The following is a 19289-nucleotide window of genomic DNA, read 5'->3' as shown; positions in this document are numbered from 1 at the left end:
GGGGGGGGGGGGGGGACCATGTTTGGACAAGATGGGCAGGCAATCCTAGACTGTCCGAATCTTGAATTATAATTTATTATGGCAACAGAAAACACCATCTCAGCTTTCTTTTGGCTTAGTCAACGCTGATTGATGCATAGCCATACCCCCCCCCCCCCCCCCCCCCCCCTGCCCTGCCCTGCCCTGCCCCAATGAATGTGGTGGTGAGCTGGCGAGAGCGGGAAGACCAGAAGCTTAGTGACCAGCCCAGGACGTTAAGCGGAAGAAGGCATTCTCTGGATAACCGACTGCGTCATGCCAAGCGATATCGCAAGGGACGGGAAGGAAAAAGTTCACCGGCTGGGCGGACAAAGGCTGTGTGTGTGTGTGTGTGTGTGTGTGTGTGTGTGTGTCGAGGACGAATGACGCCAGCCATGTCGACATCTCCAACGCCCTTTATTATTAGAGCTTATTATTCATCCGTACTTCCGTACACCACCACTTGGCAAAGGCAGCACTGAGACAACACCAGCACCGCAGGCATGCACCATGATAGATAAAAATAAAAATAAAATAAAAATAAAAGCTTCGTTTCGTTTGGCAGCTCGTTCGTCCCCCTGGTCTGGTCTGTTCTGGTCTGGTCTGGTCTGGTCTCGTCTCTTGTCTCTGCAAACGAAACGAACGTTGTTGTTGCATGTGTTTCAATCTGCTCCCTCTCCATCCCCGCGGCCCATTCGCATTGGCTGCTCCTCCTCGTCTCGTTCATCAACAAACGACGACAAAAACCATCTACAAAGTGAGCTTGGCGCGAACCCCTTGCCCGGACCTAGATCCTTGCACAGCTCAGGACGCAGTGATCTACGGTGCTACGGCATGCCCACCGCCCCCCTCCCCAGCCCTGGAGTTTGGCGGCGACGGCGGCGGGGAGCGAAGGTATGGGCTTGGACTTTGTTGATGAAGCTTTTGGGATGTGTGTTCAGTTTTGTTCTTTCTCTTCACCGTCCGTTAGTCCCACTCGCACAGCCTTTTTTTTTGTTGCGGTGTTCCTTTTCCCCAAAACTTCCCTGGCCCTTGTCAAGCTGGACAAAACAACAGATTGACAGAAAAGTGACAACCTGAGCGGCCCTGTCGGATCATCACCGCGAGTTTCTCCCCCTTCACACCCCCCCCTCGTGCTTGACAGGGGAGGCCCTTGTCTGCCGGGGGTGATGTGTCTTGCCGAAAACGGCGGACGTTCCCATGACGTTGTGTCGACCAGGTTAGACGCAAATTTGATGATGAAAACTTTTACTTTTTTTATTTCACCTTTTGTCCTTCTCTTGAACCTCGAAAATGAGAATAACGGCCACAACCACAACGGACAGGAACATGTCGGAAGGTGGGCGACCAAAGCCTTCCGTCCCCGAGGTTTGGTTTGGGCTAGGGTTGCAGGCACGAGTCATCGTACGATTAACCCCAAGTCCCCATTCGAGCAAGTTTGGTCTCTGTGTAGCGCCTCTGATTGGCCGAGCCGAATTTCTATTCTCTCCTCCAGCTTCACCCGGACCCCCCCCCCTTCCATGTCGCGGCAGCCCCGATAGGTAAACCCCTCTTCGCTAAGCTCGCTCGGGCAACAAGCTGTGGGAAGTACAGTAGCGGGTTAAAAAAAAAAAAAGAGCCACAGCAGGTGGCTTTGTAACGGTTGGGCTTGCTTGAAGGCTTGGGTAACTAGAAGGGCCGTTGAAGCTTGAGGAAGAGCCCCCCCGCCTCTGAAACTCTCCCCCGTCTCCTTCCCGCTACGCGCAAGCTTTTGGCTGTTGGCTTGACTGACTAGTTACGAAGGAGGCAGCTCAGACGAACACGCATCGGAGCGTTGGCCGGTTGCCGGTCGGGGCAAATCATCGAGCTAGCTTGCCACTGCGGCCCGTTCTAAACTTTCAAGTAATTCGACCAATAAAAGTCGACTTTTTGCTCTCCCTCGTTTTGTAGCTGTGGCTTCTTGGTTTATATGGACTCCTGGGTTCTGTGAGTTTCGCTCCACCTGGCGGGTTAGTTGCATTGTGGCATGCATTTTCTGTTCCTTGACAGAGACAATCTTGCAAAAGTCATAGCAACTCAATCTCGCGTCCTTGATCATGGACCAACGAACTAGATGGACAGAAGCGAAAAGAAAAAAAGCAAAAAGGAACACTTGTAAAAACATCCCGTCGGCAACTCTCAACCCCGCAACTTGCCTGCTCGTCTCGCCCTTGGCCGAGGTACACCATCTAACTAGTAGTCCGTTAGTAGTTCTAGTAGTTGGTGTATTCTTCGAGCCTTGTTAGTACGCATACTAATCTCGGTGGTTATTCGTATACTTCGTAGTTGGTTAGTCTCCGCCTTCGCACAGCATCAACGGCCACTAGTTAACCACCGCGCTTCTCTTCGATAGCCTATTCAAGCACAACGATGCTCCGTACCTACCGTATGGCTCAAAAAGACACGACACATGCAAAGCTGAGCCTGGTGGACCTTGTGTGGACAACCCCTTTGGGTCTTTGGGTCCATGGGAAGCTGGATGGCGATCTCGTCGTTGACGTCTGCGAGAACTCCGATCCAGCACGCACTTACCTCGACTGCCGTGCCTTGTTCCCTCCCCCCCCCTTCTTTCACCCTTTCATCCAATGGCGTCACCCATGCATTTCATCAGTCCCCTGATGCTGCTACCAAGTTGCACCGACATTCTCAAATCCCTTCTCCGCCCACGTTTCACTTGCTCCATTCTCGGTCGCCCCGGGGGAGGCGGACCCCCCTCCCCTCCTTCATGATCACCCCAATAACCCGCCACCATCGCCAGGCCAGGCACACACGGCGATATTTCGCTCTGTCGCTCCTGCCTTCCGCTGACAAGGATCTTGGGACGATTCGTCATCGAGGGGAGGGAGCGCCGATGCTATCATGTGATACTTCCTCAGCACGTGTAAAACCAGGGCCGGTTTCTCTGTGTAATAACATCAACTAATGGAAACCAAAATACCGGGCATGGAAGAAATGAATGTTTGTCCTGGTTAGGAACGCCAATACTCTCCCAAACCCTGCCTTGTCAACTCTGACAGACAGCCATTTCGTATTCCCCCTTTCGCCAGCCCTTTCTGCATTCCAGCATCTCATCCGGTGTCGCCTCATAGTGGGCTTTCTGGTAACCAATAACCAGTTACCAGCAGATAGCCGATGAGATGCAGTAGATGCATGATGGACATCCCTTCCCTAGCGTCGTCTTGCGAGAACACGACCGCTCATCCTGCCATCGACCTCCAGGAAGTGCCGTTCTATTGAGAGAACAACTTCAGCTTGTCTGTGCTTCCTCCCTGGACCCCAGGGGCCTTATCGACGGCCTCGCATACTCTGGGAATATGCTCTGTCGCAGAATGCCCAAATTAATAGTGTGCTCGCTTACGCCATCGTGTTCTTCATCCTTGATGCTGGAACGTCGACATCGACCCAGGCCGCCTTGTAGGTGGCCTCATCAATCTACTCAACCAGCCCGGCAGCTGTCAAGTTGTCAATCGCCTCATATCTCTATCCGTACTCCGCCAGGTGATGTGCATGTCAATATCGGGCAATCTTTCGCATAATTTGTCTTCGGCACTTGTCACCGTTAGCTAGCCCTATGATATCTCACTTTCAACTTTAGAGTTCGAGGTTATCATGCCTTCTCCCTCAGCTTGGATCGTTCCTCTCCCCATCTGCCCTTCTCCTCCTTTTTGATTCTAATTACCTTTGACTGACTGCAATTTCCAGCGCAATGCGGCCACCAGTTACCTTCAGCTATGCTAGTCAAAGCTAACACGCTACTCATCCGCGAAAGCCACAGTCCAAGCCCCCATGATTCAGCACTGGTAGCAGTGCACATCAATTACTAGGGTCGTTGAGTCTAGGGACGCCACCCGGACTCTTAGTTCAACGGCGCAATACAAGATTGCAGCAACAACTGGTTTGTACTCTGCTTGATTATACAGATTGCCACACCATACCAGCTGCATAGCCACCTACGATGTTCTTGCCACCATAATACGTATGTCCCTACGTATGTCCCTGTGTGGCTGGATACTGGGCTGGATAGTGCCCAGTTGGATAAACGGTACCGGCATGCCGAAACTTGAAATTGAACAGCCGGAAAAAAGAACAAGAGAATGTTCAAACGTTTGCTACAGTCACAAAAACATGTACTCAACCTGACTCAAGCTATCAAACTACCAACAAGACGGGTATTTGTGGAAAAGAGATATCTGGATCTGTGTAGCATGCACGATTCAGCGTCTAGCGGCTACTACTAAGTCACTTTCACTAAGACTCTGTGCAATACTTTATAATTTTGACCTGCCTAATCATGGACTAGACTAAGGCGTTGCAGGCTGAGAGCTTCTCACCGAAGTATGCCCAAATTAGGGGTAAGTATAACATCACAATAATCATACGAGTCGATGGGATGACAAGAATGCCAACCAGGGTGAGGAATCAATCCACGAAATCCACTGGTTGACCAATATATTGACCTCAACACGCGTCAACGTCAACCCACGACTTGAATTGTTACATAATCAACCAATCCACGGTGCTGCGCATTTTGATGGACGATATGGATGGATTGACCAGTCGTCCAGCATCGCGAGAAACGGAAGCTCTGCTGCAGGGTAAGAGGCCAACCTAAGTCGCTCGCTGGGGCCGACGTAACACTAGTTGTCGGCACTATCCACCCACTACAGTACGGCGGGCGCGCCTTGTCGCGTCCTGCGACGCGTCGCCATTTTAGGCCACCTGCAACACGAGGCGACTGGCAGCTGAAACATGGCCGAGCCAGTAACTACCAACATCGAACCTAAAACACCAGCTAGCGATGATACCCCGCACGATGCTTTACTGCTCCCGAGGCTTGCCCTTCTAGACGCGGGAAAAATTCCTTTGACATCCTGGACGCCATCCTCAGATGAGGAGCAGCGCATATTCCGCGTCTGGAAGGGCTTCACACTAGCCGAACGAACCAAGGATACGGTGTCTTGGATATGGGACTACGGCGTTGAGATTCAATCAGAAGCGTCCAGGCGATGGATCTGCATGCCGTGCGTGCGCCAAAAAGCATCATCACCACAGTCATACGAATCAAGAGGCACACAGAATGCCGAGCACCACCTCTGGAAGTCTCACGGCTACTGGGATCCGTCAGGACGACGACGAACGCCACTGCAGACGAAAGAGGGAAGGAAAGCCTTCGCATCGATCACAGACCTCATGGGCCTCAAACGTTTGGAGCCTAACGACCAGGCCCTGGCGAACAACCTAATCCGACGATTCGATCAAGCCGAGTTCCAGAAGCTGGTGGTGAACTGGATAGTAGAGAGCCAGCAGTCATTCAGGCAGGTCGAACATCCACGTCTGCGACAAATATTCGAATACCTGAATCCTGCGGTGCGTATCAAGGATGCGCATGTTACTGCTAAGACTATCCAGAGCTTGGCTATTCAGCAGTTCGAGCGCCATCGCGATGCCGTTCAGCATGCATTGAGGAGGTCTCCGGGCCAGATACATATCGCTTTCGATGGCGCGAGGACCAGAAACCGTCACGCATTATACGGCGTGACGGCTGTCTTCCGAGATGAGGACAACCAACTCCGAAAGCTTGTCCTGGGCATTCCGGAGCTGGTGGAACGACACTCCGGCGAGAATATCGCTGCTGAGATCCTTGACATTATTCGCTCCTTCGGCATCGAGGACAAAGTGGGTTACTTCACCCTCGACAATGCAGCGAACAACGACACGGCGATGCGCGAGATCGCGCAAGAGTTGCACTTCGATCCGGTGCGACGGCGCGTTCGATGCGTTGGCCACATTCTCAATCTCGTCGTCAAGTCCCTTCTGTTTGGAAAAGATGTCGAGGCGTTTGAGGACACCGTCGCGAAGGGCGAAGCACTGGCAAGGGCAGCGCACGACACGTGGATGCGGAGAGGCCCCGTCGGCAAAGCTCACAACTTTGCCATTTGGGTCCATCGGTCGGATGTTCTGACGCAGTTGCTTCGCCAAATCCAACAAGACTCGTATGCGGCAGCTGACGACGCCGAAGTTGGGAAGCAACGGCCAGTCGACGTGGTTATTGACAACGATACCAGATGGCTATCCCAATACTACATGATCAAGCGGCTGTTGCGACTGCAGCCTTTCTATGAAGAGTTCATTGCTAAAGCAAAGAGAATCTTCCGAGATGGCCGGAGAGGAGAGGTAGGCCGGAGGTTTCCTCCTTGTCTTGAGGAGTCAAGCTTCCTCACCGAGAACGATTGGGCGGTGCTCAGGACTTTTGACGAGATCCTCTCGGACTTCCACGTGGTTGTACAAGCGCTCCAGGGCGATGGGCAGCCGCGTTGTCGCGCCTCCGGCATACGAGAGACCTTCGGTTCGATGACTGACGTGCTAGAGGCATTTGAGTTCCTTCTGAGCAAGCTGGAAGACGCAAAGTCGCAGATCGAGACGCATCCCGAGCCGGAGCATTTTGGCATTAACGTCAATCTTGGCTGGATGAAGCTGGACAAGTACTATAATACCTTGAGAGACACGCCGGTCTACTACGCTGCCGCTGCTTTGCATCCTGGGCTGCGATGGACTTATTTTGACGAGATTTGGGGCCGGCACCACCCGGAATGGGTTGAAGAAGCGAAGCAGATTGTGCAGCAGCTCTGGAGCAATGAATATAGTAACCTGCAAATCACAGTCGCATCCACTGCCGATGGGCCAGCGCTAAAAAAGCAGAAGACTGTGCTGTCCTCATTTGATAGGTACCGTAATAGACACCGGCAAAGCAATGCACCCACTGCCGGAGCAGATGAATACGCACGCTGGCAAGCTAGCATGTCGGAGCTGGACAGAGATGTGGCTGACCCGGTGGAGTATTGGCACCTGAAGAGATTCGAGTATCCTAAGCTGTCTCGAATGGCACTTGATGTGATGACAGTGCCGGCCATGAGCGCAGAGTGCGAGAGGCTGTTCTCGGCAGCAGGGCTAATGGTTACTCCGCTGCGGAACAGGATGGATGCAGGAACAATTGGACTTATCCAAACCTTACGCTCGTGGCTACGCGCGGGAATAATCAAGGATGTTGACAATATACTGCTGGACAGGGCTGTATCAATGGGGCTTGGGGAGGATTGCTCAACGGAGGAGTTTCGAGGATGAGGCGGGGTAAGGGGGTTTCACGATAGCTTCAAAATTACTCAATTAGGAAATCGATGTGGAGACGACATGGGTCCTCAATATTGTGGCCATCAACCCACGAGAAGGCTTCGTGGACTCAACCCACGACAGCGCTGCTGAGTAAGCTGTCAATTCCATCCACGACAAGCACTCGTGGACGTGGGTGGATTGATTCCTCACCCTGATGCCAACTCATTCGCTCAGGGATCGCCGTGACAGGGTAGAGAGAACTTTAGAGTAGATAGTGGCAAATACACCAACGAACTAACCACTCCAAACCCTCGGCCACGTTTACAAGCCCTCCGCGCAATCCAACTACGGAAGCCGGCAGGTGATGGTGTTGTTGAAGTCGCAAAAGAAGCCATTTTCTGGATGAAGGCTTCCCAATACAACCGACATGGGGCCGCGGATGAGTCGTTTGAAAAACTGCACCCCTGCATATGAATCCGCTCAACAATGAAAAAGTCAATTAAAAAATTGCCCAATGAGATATCTCTACCGACTCATCAACTGAAAAAGCTGGCTGTATCCAATAACTCAATTAGGAGCTGTAGTCCCAAGAGGCAGCCAAGAATGACCCGAATCGCGGCGTGACCGCTGCAGGTGGAGGAAAACTTGGACGAAAAATTTAAGTTTACTGGGTGCCAGCGGAACTTTTTCACGCCTTCTTCCGACCGCCGACGGAAACTAGATAACTAGTAGTTGTGGTTAACTAACTAAATAGTTAGCAGTTGGTTAGTTGGTTAGTTAGCGACCCCGCGGGGCCACCGGGTCCTTTTGCAAAAGCCGCGGCGCCCGATTCTCGACTTCTCCGTCTAAATGAACGATGAGTGCCTTTTGTCGTCAGTTATCGCAGGATATTTTTTTTTTTTTTGCCCTCTCTCCTTTTTCGCTCAACGCCGCGGCGCGCGGGCTCTCCGTAACCTGCCCAACCTACCAGTGCCTCCGTCACTCGTCGGAACGCATTCTCTCTCAAGCCAAGGTTGTTACGGAAATGGAGAGGACGAGGTCACATCTCTTGGCATTGCGGGTTACCCGTGAATGCGCGGGCGCGACCGCACAGAGTAAGCTTTCGTCGGCGCTGTCCAAATATGGCGTTTATGCAATATGATTTGTGTATGCCAAGTTGAACTACCACTGCTACTTACGGCTTATTTTACCAAAAGTTCGCGGGCGCATAAAGGTCAAGAATGGACTTGGCAAAGCTAAAATGCGGGAAGGAACTTGATGAGCTGACGGAGCCTTCTCGGTGTTCCGTCTTGGGGGAACGCACGGTCGTGGTTAAAAATATCCCTTCTGCGGAAATGTGATATTACTCCCTGGCCAGGCTCTCGGACATGTGACGGGTGATATGCCGGCTGGATCGTGGGAGAGAGTCCGCGTAAAGATCCCAGTAAGTGATAGCTTCAACTGGCCCATACGAGGCAGTAGCGGTGACGGGGTTCTCTTACACGCTACTCCAGTGACGAGTATTGCATCTGTGTATTGCTATTGGGTATTGATTTAAAAGCGCCAACGTCGAAGCTAAGTTCAATGACCAGTCAGAAGCGGGAATCGTTAGAAAAGGGTATCAACAGAGTATCAAAAGGGATATCAAGCTGAGCGATGCCTTCGGCCCGAGGAGGCTGGAACAATGTCGTTGGTTGGAGCTAGGAGGCTGAAAGCATGAAATCTGGCAGTTGTTCGGCCGGAATAACATAAAACTATTGTTTGATATAAACAAACAGCATAACGTTAAAAAATCATGCAAAACACAGGCACCTGGATGCCATACCCTATATCCATCGACATTGGGTGGTGCAGTATACAAGCCTGGTGGCTACGAAGTGAAAGGAATTATGTGACCAGGTTCGAAATAAGCGGCTACAGAAGTTCAAGTCACATGGTAATAGTGAAAGTTTTAACATGTCAGCCTCGTCTCATGGTTTGATAACAACTTGTGGTCGATCCGCGAAGCTGGGCTCAAGGACGTGGACGGGCATCACACGGTCGTTCTTGGGAGGCACCCTGATATGGCCTCCATCTGATCTGGAGTCTCAAAGTCGAAGCCAAGGACCATCATGGCAGAGAATAGCAGAATCTCGTTGATAGCAAAGTGCCGGCCCGGGCAGAGCGTCTTGCCGCCACCGAAGCCGCGAAACGCAGCTGGATGGAAGCCCGAGAAGCTGGACTTTCCACCCAGGAACTAGCCGGGGTTGAAATGGTCGGCGTCATCGCCCCAGATTGACCTGTCAGAGTGAATGACGCCGTAGGATATCTGCACGACAGCACCTTTCTTGACGAAGTACTTGTCTGCCAGCATGATGTCCTCTTTGAGGAGTCTGACCAAAAAGTTCTCCGAGCCGATCCGTAGGCATTCCCTGAAGACAGCCGAGAGCGTGGGACACCTGTCACGAGCAATGATGATGCTTAGCATGTCAGGGCCGCTTTGCTCCTCACTGGCTGCAAGAGCTGTCTTGATCTCGCCGCGCACTCTTTCAAGGAGCTCAGGGTCGGAAAACAGACGTAACACTATCCAAAACGTGGTGGTCGTTGTGTTGACTATCCCCGCAAACAGAAAGGAGAGTGCTGAACGAGAAATTGCCTCAACACTCATTCCCCATTCTCGTTCCACCCTGATGCGATCGCGGATGAGTTGGGAGGCACCAGCATCATGGTTGTTTCCAGGCAATTAACGAAGGCAGCAACAACCTTCTCTCTACCAAAATAATCCCGAGACGCCGTGATGGACGGCAAGATGCCAACCAGTAGCCCACCCACGCCCTCGTCAAACTTCCAGAAAGACTCTTCCAGCTCAGGGTTCTCGGAGAGGGGATTCACCTCACCGAAAAGATGCCGTGCCGTGCCCGTAGCGACCATGTGGCGAATCACCGCCAAAAGGTCCGCGCGATCACCAGAAGACGGTCTATTTTGCAGGTCTGTTTGCACCTTCTCTGTAGCTGCAGGCACAACTCTTGGGAGGCTTCGCAGCTGAGGGCGTCGAGGTAGCGGCCCGGACCACGCGAGCCGTCGACAAGATCATGCATGTCTGCAAGGAGCCCGCGGGGGTCACCGGGTGCGGGATCCAGGTTCCTCCGAGCAAGTTTGACCGTGCCATTATCAAGACCAAGAACCCGCTTGGTAATGTCTGGAATCAATGGGGTAAATGTCAGCGACTTTGAGTTCCGCTGAATGACTGCCGCGAAGTGCGGATTCGTGACGACGTAGATGCGAGATCCCGGTACGGGAAGGGTGAGTATCGGCTCCTGGAGTCGCGACAACCCAATCGGAGTTTTCAAGGTTAGCCAGGGATCGTGGCACTACTGGCAAAGAAACTCGGTTATTTTTCACCCCTATTGGTTGAATGGGACTTTTGCTGGGGTATTTCTTCTTGTCTCTTCTTGTCTCTTCTTTTCCCTGTCTTGGCCGTCTTGATATGCAAGGACAAGGGTATGAGCAGGGCAGGGCAGATGCATGCCCAAGACATTTTATCTACCGGCCCCCCTGCCAAGCCATGCCGAGGAGATGTCCGACGAATGGGATCCGTGGTGGGATGACGACGGTAGGTTCGCAGGGGTGAAGCTTTCTTCCCGACGCACGTCGTAGCACGAGCCAGAGTGTAACAGTAAGGATCAGCGTGGTGGCACCCGGTAGTGATAAGCCGACGCATGACATGGTTCAACTGGTTCAAAGCGCGCGCTCCGCGGTGCGATCCAATATATGCAAAGTATTCGTAGGACGAGAGCCGAGCGAGTAGTCGGCAAGCAGGGGCATAAAGCGACACGGAGACTTTGGCTGACTTGACTCGCTGAAACCGCCGCCGAGTCTGAAGCTCAACTGCAACTAGAGGGAGGCACTGATGTGATCAAATGGCCAACTATCCAGGGCGTTAGTATCAGCAAGAGGCTCGAGCAAATATAAACTGTACTAGGGCATATCTTACGTATCCGATTGAATAGGTCTCGCATGCGGTCCGAGTAATTGAGGAGTAAAGGCATTTGACGCTGGGTAGTCTTGGTAGGATCGAGCGGGGGAAGCTGGGGGAGGGAGGAGCTGGCCGAAACGAACATGGTGATGTTGAAGTAACTATGTAACTAGTGTGCGAAAGGTTAGTACGTACCAACCTGATAGCTAGGTAGGGATTACTAAATAGGAACTATTCGTATAGAGAGACTGTTCATGCCACTGTAGTCTACTGGTATGTTGCATCGTGGGTGGTCGTTGGTTAGAAAATTGCTTGTGCGTTGGTTTTGGTCATGGCCATCCATGGCTGTGAGATTACTATACCATCTCGCACTGACTTTGTCTAGTCTGGTGTCTCGACGGCTTATCCACACTACGCAAATGACTTCAACATTATGAGGTAAAGAAAGGACTGCATCTTCACTACACCAGGGGAAAATAGGCATACGTTACCGAGGCGGGGCCAAAAAATTCGATAGCTCTTACTTGTTTCTCCTGATTGCTCGCATTATTTTGACATTTAAAAACATGCTATGATATTTTAATATGCCGCTTTGAATTAGAAGCGCAGGGCTTTGGCGCCAACCAACTGGTTGCTCCCTGTAGCGATCTACATTATTTTTAATTTAGCACGTAATTAGGTTATTCTCTTAAATCCATTATTGGGTGCAAACGGCCGTCAGGGAAACTTTCGTGGATCATTCAATCATTTTCTAAAACAAAGTATTTGGCAATGTTGATGTGCCCGTTTGCTACTTTGATGAAGTGAAGTTGTGCGGCAGTTGCCAGGCCAAGTTGCTGCCACGTCTTGCCAGCTGGCAAATATCGCCGTTTGAGTTCGTCCTTGTTCCGTTATTTTCTTGGAGCATCTCATCAATCTGTCACACATGCACTTCTCTCAGTGTCTCCTTGAAAAGCCTCTAGCGACTTTTGCCCTGCCTGTTTCTCCCATGCTCATGAGCTGACCACACAGGGGACGATGGCAAAGCTCGTGCAGACTCTATTCTTCTTTTTCAGACTCACACCAATCGCGGCTGGCTTCTCATGGAATGTCCAACAAGCGCTGAACCGTATGATTGCGCAAAAGACCAGGACTGTGATCCGAACTGACAACCCACAGCTTCTCAATCGCCACCTAACACATACACGGACGGTCTAGATGCTATCACCCCGCCCGGCAATCGACTACACTCCGACAATATCTATACTTCTGCCTTGAAAGAACTTGAAAGTCTCGAGTCACAGCCTCTCTGCCACCGAATCGCGGCCCGGCTTCTCGTCAAAAACTGTCATCTGCTCCACGGCCAGGATGAAGCAGCGGAGCTTGCCGACACTGGGCGACTGACGAGAGATTTTGTCGACTCCTATGCTGCTGGGTTGGCAATTTGCGATTTGGAGCGAGGCAGTTTCGTCATTCCGAGAGAGTGCACAAAGTTTCGCGAAGCAGCTCTGGCAGCCATTGACGTCGCCAAAACGCCGCATCTGCATGTTTCCACAGTCGAGATTGACAAATGCCTGGAAGGCCTAGCGCAATGCGACTCCTCATGGAATACGTGGATTAGCTACCGGCACAAGGCTGTGCGTTTTTGCGAGATTGCAAAGTCGGAAACTGAAAAAGGTGCGATTGTTGTACTTTGGTACCTTGCCGTAGTTAATCCGAGCTCTAGACTCAACGATCCATTTACACAAAAAGATCGCGGAAATTATGGAGAAGTTCTCAGAAAAGGTGGAAGTGCAGATCGAAGAGCAATTGCGCCGAGTCGACCATTTGATGCAAAAGACAACCGAGGCTGCCGACTCTCTGCTCCCTCGCACCGAGTCACTCAAGTCCCAGCTCAACAGTCTGGACCACCTTCTTAATGATAAGCTAATGGGGGTTTCGCAAGTATGTCACTCTGATAACGAAGCGAATACTTTCTAACGGGAAAAAGAAATCCGCTTTGGAGGTACAGTCTGGACTGGAAGATGCTACGCAGTTGCACAACATGGTCAATGTCTTGCTCGAATCCATTCGGAAAAATCAAATCCAAATTGCGATGGAGCATACAAATGCTTTACAAATAGTCCAAAAGGATACGTTCGAAGGAGTCGAAACAATAATGGCAACCATTGCTATCGCCGCCTCCTCGTCGGTTCGGCTCCAGAGCCAGCTGGTAGGCTTGACTTTCATGAGAATCACAACGCCTGCTGATCCGACACAGGAGGAGACTGAGCTCCGAGCTGACAAGGTCATCGAAAAGCAAAACATGCTCGAAAAGGTTTGTGGAGCCATCCTTATGTGACCTTCCAGCTGATACTCGAAGCAGAACCTCGATCGGCTGCAGAAGGCCTCGCACGAGATGGTCCGCTCTCAGAGCGACCATCAAAATAAGCTTGACTCCGCTCACGCTTCTGTCATGAGCATTCTGGGTGTTTTGCAAGGCGTCGAATATTCCACAAATCGAATCCAGAATACAATTCTAAGCCGAACAAGCTGGAGCTGGTGGCCGTACATTTTCTGTCCTGCAGCATCCGTTTTTCTCGGCTCTTACAAGTTGGCACCATCTATTACGCGGAACATCTTCCTTTTTGGTCTAGGTATGATTAATATCCTTCCATGGATGAATTTGAATAATAATGCTTACTCTCCAAAGGTGAAATCCTTGGCTTGACTATTTCATCCACCCAAGCGCTCGTGGTGGATGCATCGCTTCCATTCATTCACACATCCTTTCCGACTATATTCAAGACCACATTCAACGAAACGACGCAAATGACTAACGAATCTCATGATTTAACGACTTCTCATTCATCTGCATTCTTAAATTAACGTTAATGATGGGGAATTTGGGGGAGAGGATTTTATGACACACCAGAGTTTTGCTTTCTACATTGGGATTCGGCGCTTTCAACTTGGAGCGGGACATGACGACGAGTTAAAGAGGGCATGGGTTTACATCAATTTCTAGTTCCAGTGATCTTATTAGATACTAGGTGTTTTGTAATGAAAATCAATCGGTATGGGCCACCCCTCAGTTTTCTTTAGGCTCGGTTTAGTTGGGCTGAGAGGCTTTGTCATTGGCGCGCGGTTCGCCCCATTGTCTGTCGTAGGGCGCGCGGAGGTGTGGCGGAAATGATGACAACTTCACTCCTTACCTTAGACGAGACGACAATTAGTACCATCTTCTTTCACAATGCCCAAGCTCAAGGTTGCTCTAATCCAACTCTACTCAAAGGTATTCACCTCAATTACAGCAAAAATTTGCATCGCGGCCTGGTACAACATTCACTGACAACGTCACACGACACAGAGCCTCGACGTCGAGGGCAACTACTCCAAGGCCGAGTCCTTTATCCGCTCGGCGGCCGCGCAGGGCGCGCAGCTCGCCGTCCTTCCCGAGTACCACCTCCAGGGCTGGGTTGGCTCACGGGAGGCGCTGCTCGGGAGCGCGCGCCGCTCGCCCGAGTTCCTGGCGCGCTACCGGGCCCTCGCGCGCGAGCTCGGCGTGTGCATCGTGCCGGGGACGCTTCTCGAGGACGTCTCCGCGCCGTCCGACGCGCACGACGAGCCGGCCCTCGCCAACGTGGCCTACTTCCTCGGCCCCGACGGCGCGGTCTGCGGGCGCTATCAGAAGCGCAACCTGTGGCACCCGGAGAAGCCGCTCCTGCGGGCGCCGAGCGGCGACGGCGACGGCGCCACCCCGCACCACATCGCCTTTGACACGCCGCTCGGCGTGCGCGCCGGCATGCTCGTCTGCTGGGACCTCAGCTTCCCCGAGGCGTTCCGCGCGCTGGCCGCGGACGGGGCGCGCCTGGTGGTGGTGCCGTCCTTTTGGGTCGCGCGCGACGTCGGCGAGCCGGTCAACCCGGTGAACCGCCACGCGGAGCGGCTCTTCCTGGACACCATGTGCGTGGCGCGCGCGTTCGAGAACAGCTGCGCGGTCGTGTACGTAAACTGCGGGGGCGCGACCGCCGCGGAGGCGGAGACGGCGGCCGGGACGGTGCGGGAGGGGCACGACGCGGAGGGGAGGGAGCACGCGGGGGTGTCGCAGGCGGCGATGCCGATGGTGGGCGCGGTTGCGCGTATAGGGCACGGCGCGGAGGAGATGCGCGTGGTGGAGCTGGACCTCGGCTTGCTGGAGGTGGCGGAGAAGGCGTACAAGCCGCGGGACGACATGGAGAGGCGCGGGTGGAAGTACGAGGCGGACGTGAGCGGCATCTGGCGGACGCAGGACTTGTGAATGAAAAGAAGCATGAGGGGGGGGGGTTGAACAGGAATAAGAAAAAAATGGCATCTTTATTGTAAACAGTTGCGCTCTGCAACGGGGTATCAAAGTCTATGTAGAATGATCAAAACGCCAAAAACCAATGTGTACCTCAGTCCGAGTCGTATTCTACCAGCGCTGCTGCCTTGGAGGTGACGGGACCGCTTGGAAGATTCGTGCCCGGCGGCTCGGGTACCTGCGCGGCCAACGCAACCCTCTTCCGCTTGATGCCCGGTATCTTGGCCGCAGCCTTGCCGTCTACGCCCCTCCTCGTGCCCGCAGTACCGGTGAGCAGGAACGGATCCTTGGCCGCCCTCGTGTTCCCCACGACCTGCGTGGCAAACGCCTCCCTCGTCTGCACCCTCTTCCGGGCTCCCTTGGTCCGACCCATCCCCTTCCACTTCCCCCTTTCCCCGCCCTCTTGCTTCACTGGCGGCGGCGTCTCAAACAGCGGCTTCGACAACGCCGGCTCGCCATCATCCCCGCCTTCATCCTCGCCCTCCGCTGCAAAGTCCACCAGCCGCGCGCGCCGCGCATCCTCGGCCGTCTCCGGCAAGATGTCCATCCCGAGGCTCATCCGCGCCTGCAGCGCCTCCGTCTCCTTGGCACTCGCCTCGCGCTCATGCCTTCCCCTGCGGAACGCCCTCCGCAGCTGCTGGTTGCGCGCGTACGGATCACGCCAGTGCCTGTCCGCCGCGTCCGCCAGCCCGTCCAGGCGATGCGCCCCCCTCACCAGGCGCTCCCTGTCCTCGATCGTGCGTTCCAAGCTGGCAAACGCGTTTCCGCGGAGCTCCACCCTCTGCGCCTCCGTCAACCTCGCCACCCCGCCCTCCACTTCCTCCTCTTCCTCCTTGTCGTCGCCCGTGTCGCGCCGCGTGGCGCCAGAGACGACCACGTACGCCGTGTTCTGCGGGTCGGTGCGCATCTCGACGGCGCCGCCGCAGACGGCGTGGCGGAAGCGGAAGCTCCAGATGGGGGTGGTGTGGTAGCGGCCGGCGCGGCGCTTCTCGGCGTTGAAGCGGGTGCCCTGCGGGATGAGGGTCGGCCGCGGGCAGGTGGCGCACCAGGCAGCGTAGGGCATCTCGAAGCGCACCGTCGGGGGGGCGGCGAGGCGGCGCGTCTTGCCGTGCAGCGCGTTGCCGCTCGCGGTGCCCTCGTGCTCGGGCGGCACGTACCGGCCCATGTTGAAGCCCTGCATGGTGGGCGGGATACGGGGGCGGAGGTCGCTCTTCTTTCGTCTCGGGGGTTGACGCTCCTTTTTCTGTTTAATTTCGGCTCGTTTTCGGGTTATGGCCGTGTTTGCTGGGCGGCAAAGGGGTAGTTGTGCATGGCAAGTTTCCAGGCAGAGTATTTTTCAGGGTTTGACCAACGTCATCGCAATACAGCAAGTTCATGAAGCGGTGGGGCAACATACAGTGGGTTGATAAAAGCTCCCCGCGTTACCCCTTTTTACGCTAAAACGCTATATTTTTAATACATTAGAACTCTCTCACTTTAATACTAAGAATTCTATAATAAATTTAATAAAAGAAATTATTATAAATATACTTTATATATTCTTTCTTTTTTATATCTTAGTATTTATATCTTAAGTTATAAAGGGATAAAGTTAAAGAAAAAAAAAGTACTTCTCTTTTACTAGTAAATTTACCCTTATCTAGTAAAAACATAAAACTTTTAACTTCTAATAGATATTTTAATAGTTATATAGTCTTAAAATAAAAAGTAAATAGACGGAAAGTAATTTATTCTTCAAATAAATTAATTAGATTTAAAGTATTATTTATTTATAAATAAGTTCTTTAGTTATTATAAGTAGAAAACTATACACCTTTATATGTAAATTAGTGGGGAAGTATCGAACCGATTGAAACTTTTGTCAACCCACTGTACATACATACATGGCATTCTACAGGTAGGATGATCGGATAATCAAATCAATCAATTCTAAACAAAACCGACGCAGCAATCTAATTGTAAAATACAAGCCTTTTTGACGTTTGCCATCAGAAACCACCGGCCCAGTACATTCTGCCTCTCTTTGTTCTTCCGTACGTCATCCTTGATTTTCGAAAACGGACACTATGGTCCGACCCGTCCGAGCAGATTCTTGACGGGAATCATCCACCTGCGCGTCTCTTCGCCATAAAATACCCAGTGGTACTGTTGCCCGTCGTGTACAAGAATTTGTCGACTCATCCATATAGAGTTGACTTGCACAAGAATCCTGTTTTCGTTTTCCAGCGAATCCAGCCTGCCCTCCAGTTTTTTCTTTCTGGCTTTCAAGGCATTCCTCTGTTTGGCATTCTCCCTTCCGCCTTCCAGCTTTTGCAGCGAGTCCTCGATTTTGTCTTTGTCCGCATTTCCCTTCTCCTTTTCAGTATCCAAGAAGAGTCGCTTCCACGCCACTGGGGGTACTGAGAGAACCAGCTGTGCATGCCTGTACTTTGTCCCTTTGTCCATAGCATCATCGTAGCTTGACGGCGCCGTTGCCAGCATCTTGACTTTACTCACCCACAGAGCACTCTTATCCTCCAACCACTTCTCGTTGACGGGTTCCTTTAACCCCCTTTCGGCGTCCTGCCACCATGCATTGTCAAAAATCTCCACGTCGCGGTTCGGGAGCGTGCCTTGCAGATCTAAAGTTCCTGAATTAGCTCCTGATCCCCCAAATTTGGATAAAAGAAACAGCGAGAACTAAGTAGTGGGATAAGCAAAAACGTGCATATCCTTACTATTAATGAGCTGGCTTCCAGCTGGCTGCCAGATCGCCTGTATAGGGTCCTGCAACCTGTTCTCGCCCTCTGTCAAGCCGAGGGTTACCTCGAGGGTCCTACCCGCCACCTTCCCGGGGTCTGCGAGGGAGCTCTTCGCGAAGACGATGAACTCGCGCTGCTCGTAGACGCACGCGGTGACGTACTTCAGAGTCTCCGTGTTGCCGAAGAGGGCTGCTTCGAGGATGCGCTTGAGAAACGACCAGGTGACGAAGGGAAAATGAATGTTGTACGCCACTTTTACTTTTTCCGTGATTCGCTCTTGCTCCCGTCGGTAGGACCTGATTTTCAGTTGTTTGTCAGTAGTCAGTTGAAAACCAAGCGAGGTCGCCGAGGGAGGCAAGGAGGGGAGGGGAGAGGAGGCACACTCACTTCAAGACAATGTGCGTCACTTCGTCAAAGTTGATCCAATTGACATCTTTCGAGTCCCTTCTATGAAGGATGACTTCTGGTATTCTAGCGGTCTCGAGTGACTCGCGGTACTTATCGTACATTTCCATGTTTAGTGCTTTTGCCAGCTTGACACTTGAGCTCGCTGTCGCATCGCATGTCGCATCGCATGTCGCGGTTTGGTGCGCCCCTGCCGCCGTGTTCAGCTTTCGCTTCTTGGTAGCAGGCTTCTTGGCAGTAGGCTTCTTGGCAGTAACAGAAGCCCTGGTAGCAGCAGCTTTCTCCTCCGGCTGGACCTCCTCCCTGCCACGCTTTCGCTTCCTACGCGTAATGGGCTGCTTCTGCTGCGGCTGCTGCGGCTGCTGCGGCTGCTGCGCGACCGAAGCGTGATGGCGCGCCAAAGTCGGCGGCCCTGCGTTTTGATACGAGGCTGCCGGCTGGGCCTCGGAACCAGCCGTTTGCCCTGAGATATTCTGGTACTGCGGCGTGAATTGGTCGCAATAGCTCGCGTATGGCATCTGCTGCGCGAGCGCATGGATGTTGTAGTAATGACCAGCACTCTCCATGCCGACGTGATGGAGGGTTGCGGGAAACGAAGCCTCGGGCCCCAGCCGCATCCCATGCGTCGGGTGAAGCATTGCGTGTGCCGTTTCAGTCACTATATTGTTTGGAAAGGACGGTGCGGCATAGGTCTGTGTCTGAATACAAAACGGATCGGGGTAGGTTGCCCCAGTCCCAGCATAGTCCGGCTCGGGGGGCGGGT

The 19289-nt window shown here is 52.7% G+C and overlaps 5 protein-coding genes across 5 annotated transcripts; 2 read left to right on the top strand and 3 right to left on the bottom strand.

Moving 5' to 3' along the window:
• Nucleotides 1-4785: 4785 nt before the first annotated feature.
• On the top strand, nt 4786-7300 carry ISF_04532 (Ribonuclease H-like protein; the record flags this gene model as incomplete). The annotated part of the gene is made up of 2 exons (XM_018848138.1): nt 4786-6651; nt 7205-7300. The coding sequence occupies 2 exons, from the start codon at nt 4786-4788 to the stop codon at nt 7298-7300; spliced, it is 1962 nt and encodes a 653-aa protein (XP_018704472.1).
• A 2061-nt stretch (nt 7301-9361) lies between these two features.
• On the bottom strand, nt 9362-11225 carry ISF_04531 (Cytochrome P450; the record flags this gene model as incomplete). Its single annotated transcript, XM_018848137.1, has 5 exons — nt 9362-9687; nt 9933-10081; nt 10126-10303; nt 10690-10998; nt 11099-11225. The coding sequence occupies 5 exons, from the start codon at nt 11223-11225 to the stop codon at nt 9362-9364; spliced, it is 1089 nt and encodes a 362-aa protein (XP_018704471.1).
• Nucleotides 11226-13103: 1878 nt separating this feature from the next.
• On the top strand, nt 13104-15338 carry ISF_04530 (Nitrilase/cyanide hydratase and apolipoprotein N-acyltransferase; the record flags this gene model as incomplete). The annotated part of the gene is made up of 3 exons (XM_018848136.1): nt 13104-13376; nt 13425-13460; nt 14409-15338. 3 exons carry the CDS (start codon nt 13104-13106, stop codon nt 15336-15338), a joined length of 1239 nt encoding a protein of 412 aa, XP_018704470.1.
• Nucleotides 15339-15474: 136 nt separating this feature from the next.
• On the bottom strand, nt 15475-16545 carry ISF_04529 (DUF572 domain-containing protein; the record flags this gene model as incomplete). Its single annotated transcript, XM_018848135.1, has 1 exon — nt 15475-16545. The coding sequence occupies one exon, from the start codon at nt 16543-16545 to the stop codon at nt 15475-15477; it is 1071 nt and encodes a 356-aa protein (XP_018704469.1).
• An 899-nt stretch (nt 16546-17444) lies between these two features.
• Nucleotides 17445-19164, bottom strand: ISF_04528 (hypothetical protein; the record flags this gene model as incomplete). The annotated part of the gene is made up of 3 exons (XM_018848134.1): nt 17445-18001; nt 18098-18417; nt 18509-19164. The coding sequence occupies 3 exons, from the start codon at nt 19162-19164 to the stop codon at nt 17445-17447; spliced, it is 1533 nt and encodes a 510-aa protein (XP_018704468.1).
• Nucleotides 19165-19289: the final 125 nt, after the last annotated feature.

This window comes from Cordyceps fumosorosea (genome assembly GCF_001636725.1).
Source record: "Cordyceps fumosorosea ARSEF 2679 chromosome Unknown scaffold_10, whole genome shotgun sequence".
Taxonomy (NCBI): domain Eukaryota; kingdom Fungi; phylum Ascomycota; class Sordariomycetes; order Hypocreales; family Cordycipitaceae; genus Cordyceps; species Cordyceps fumosorosea.
This window is presented reverse-complemented; position numbering and strand designations above follow the sequence as displayed.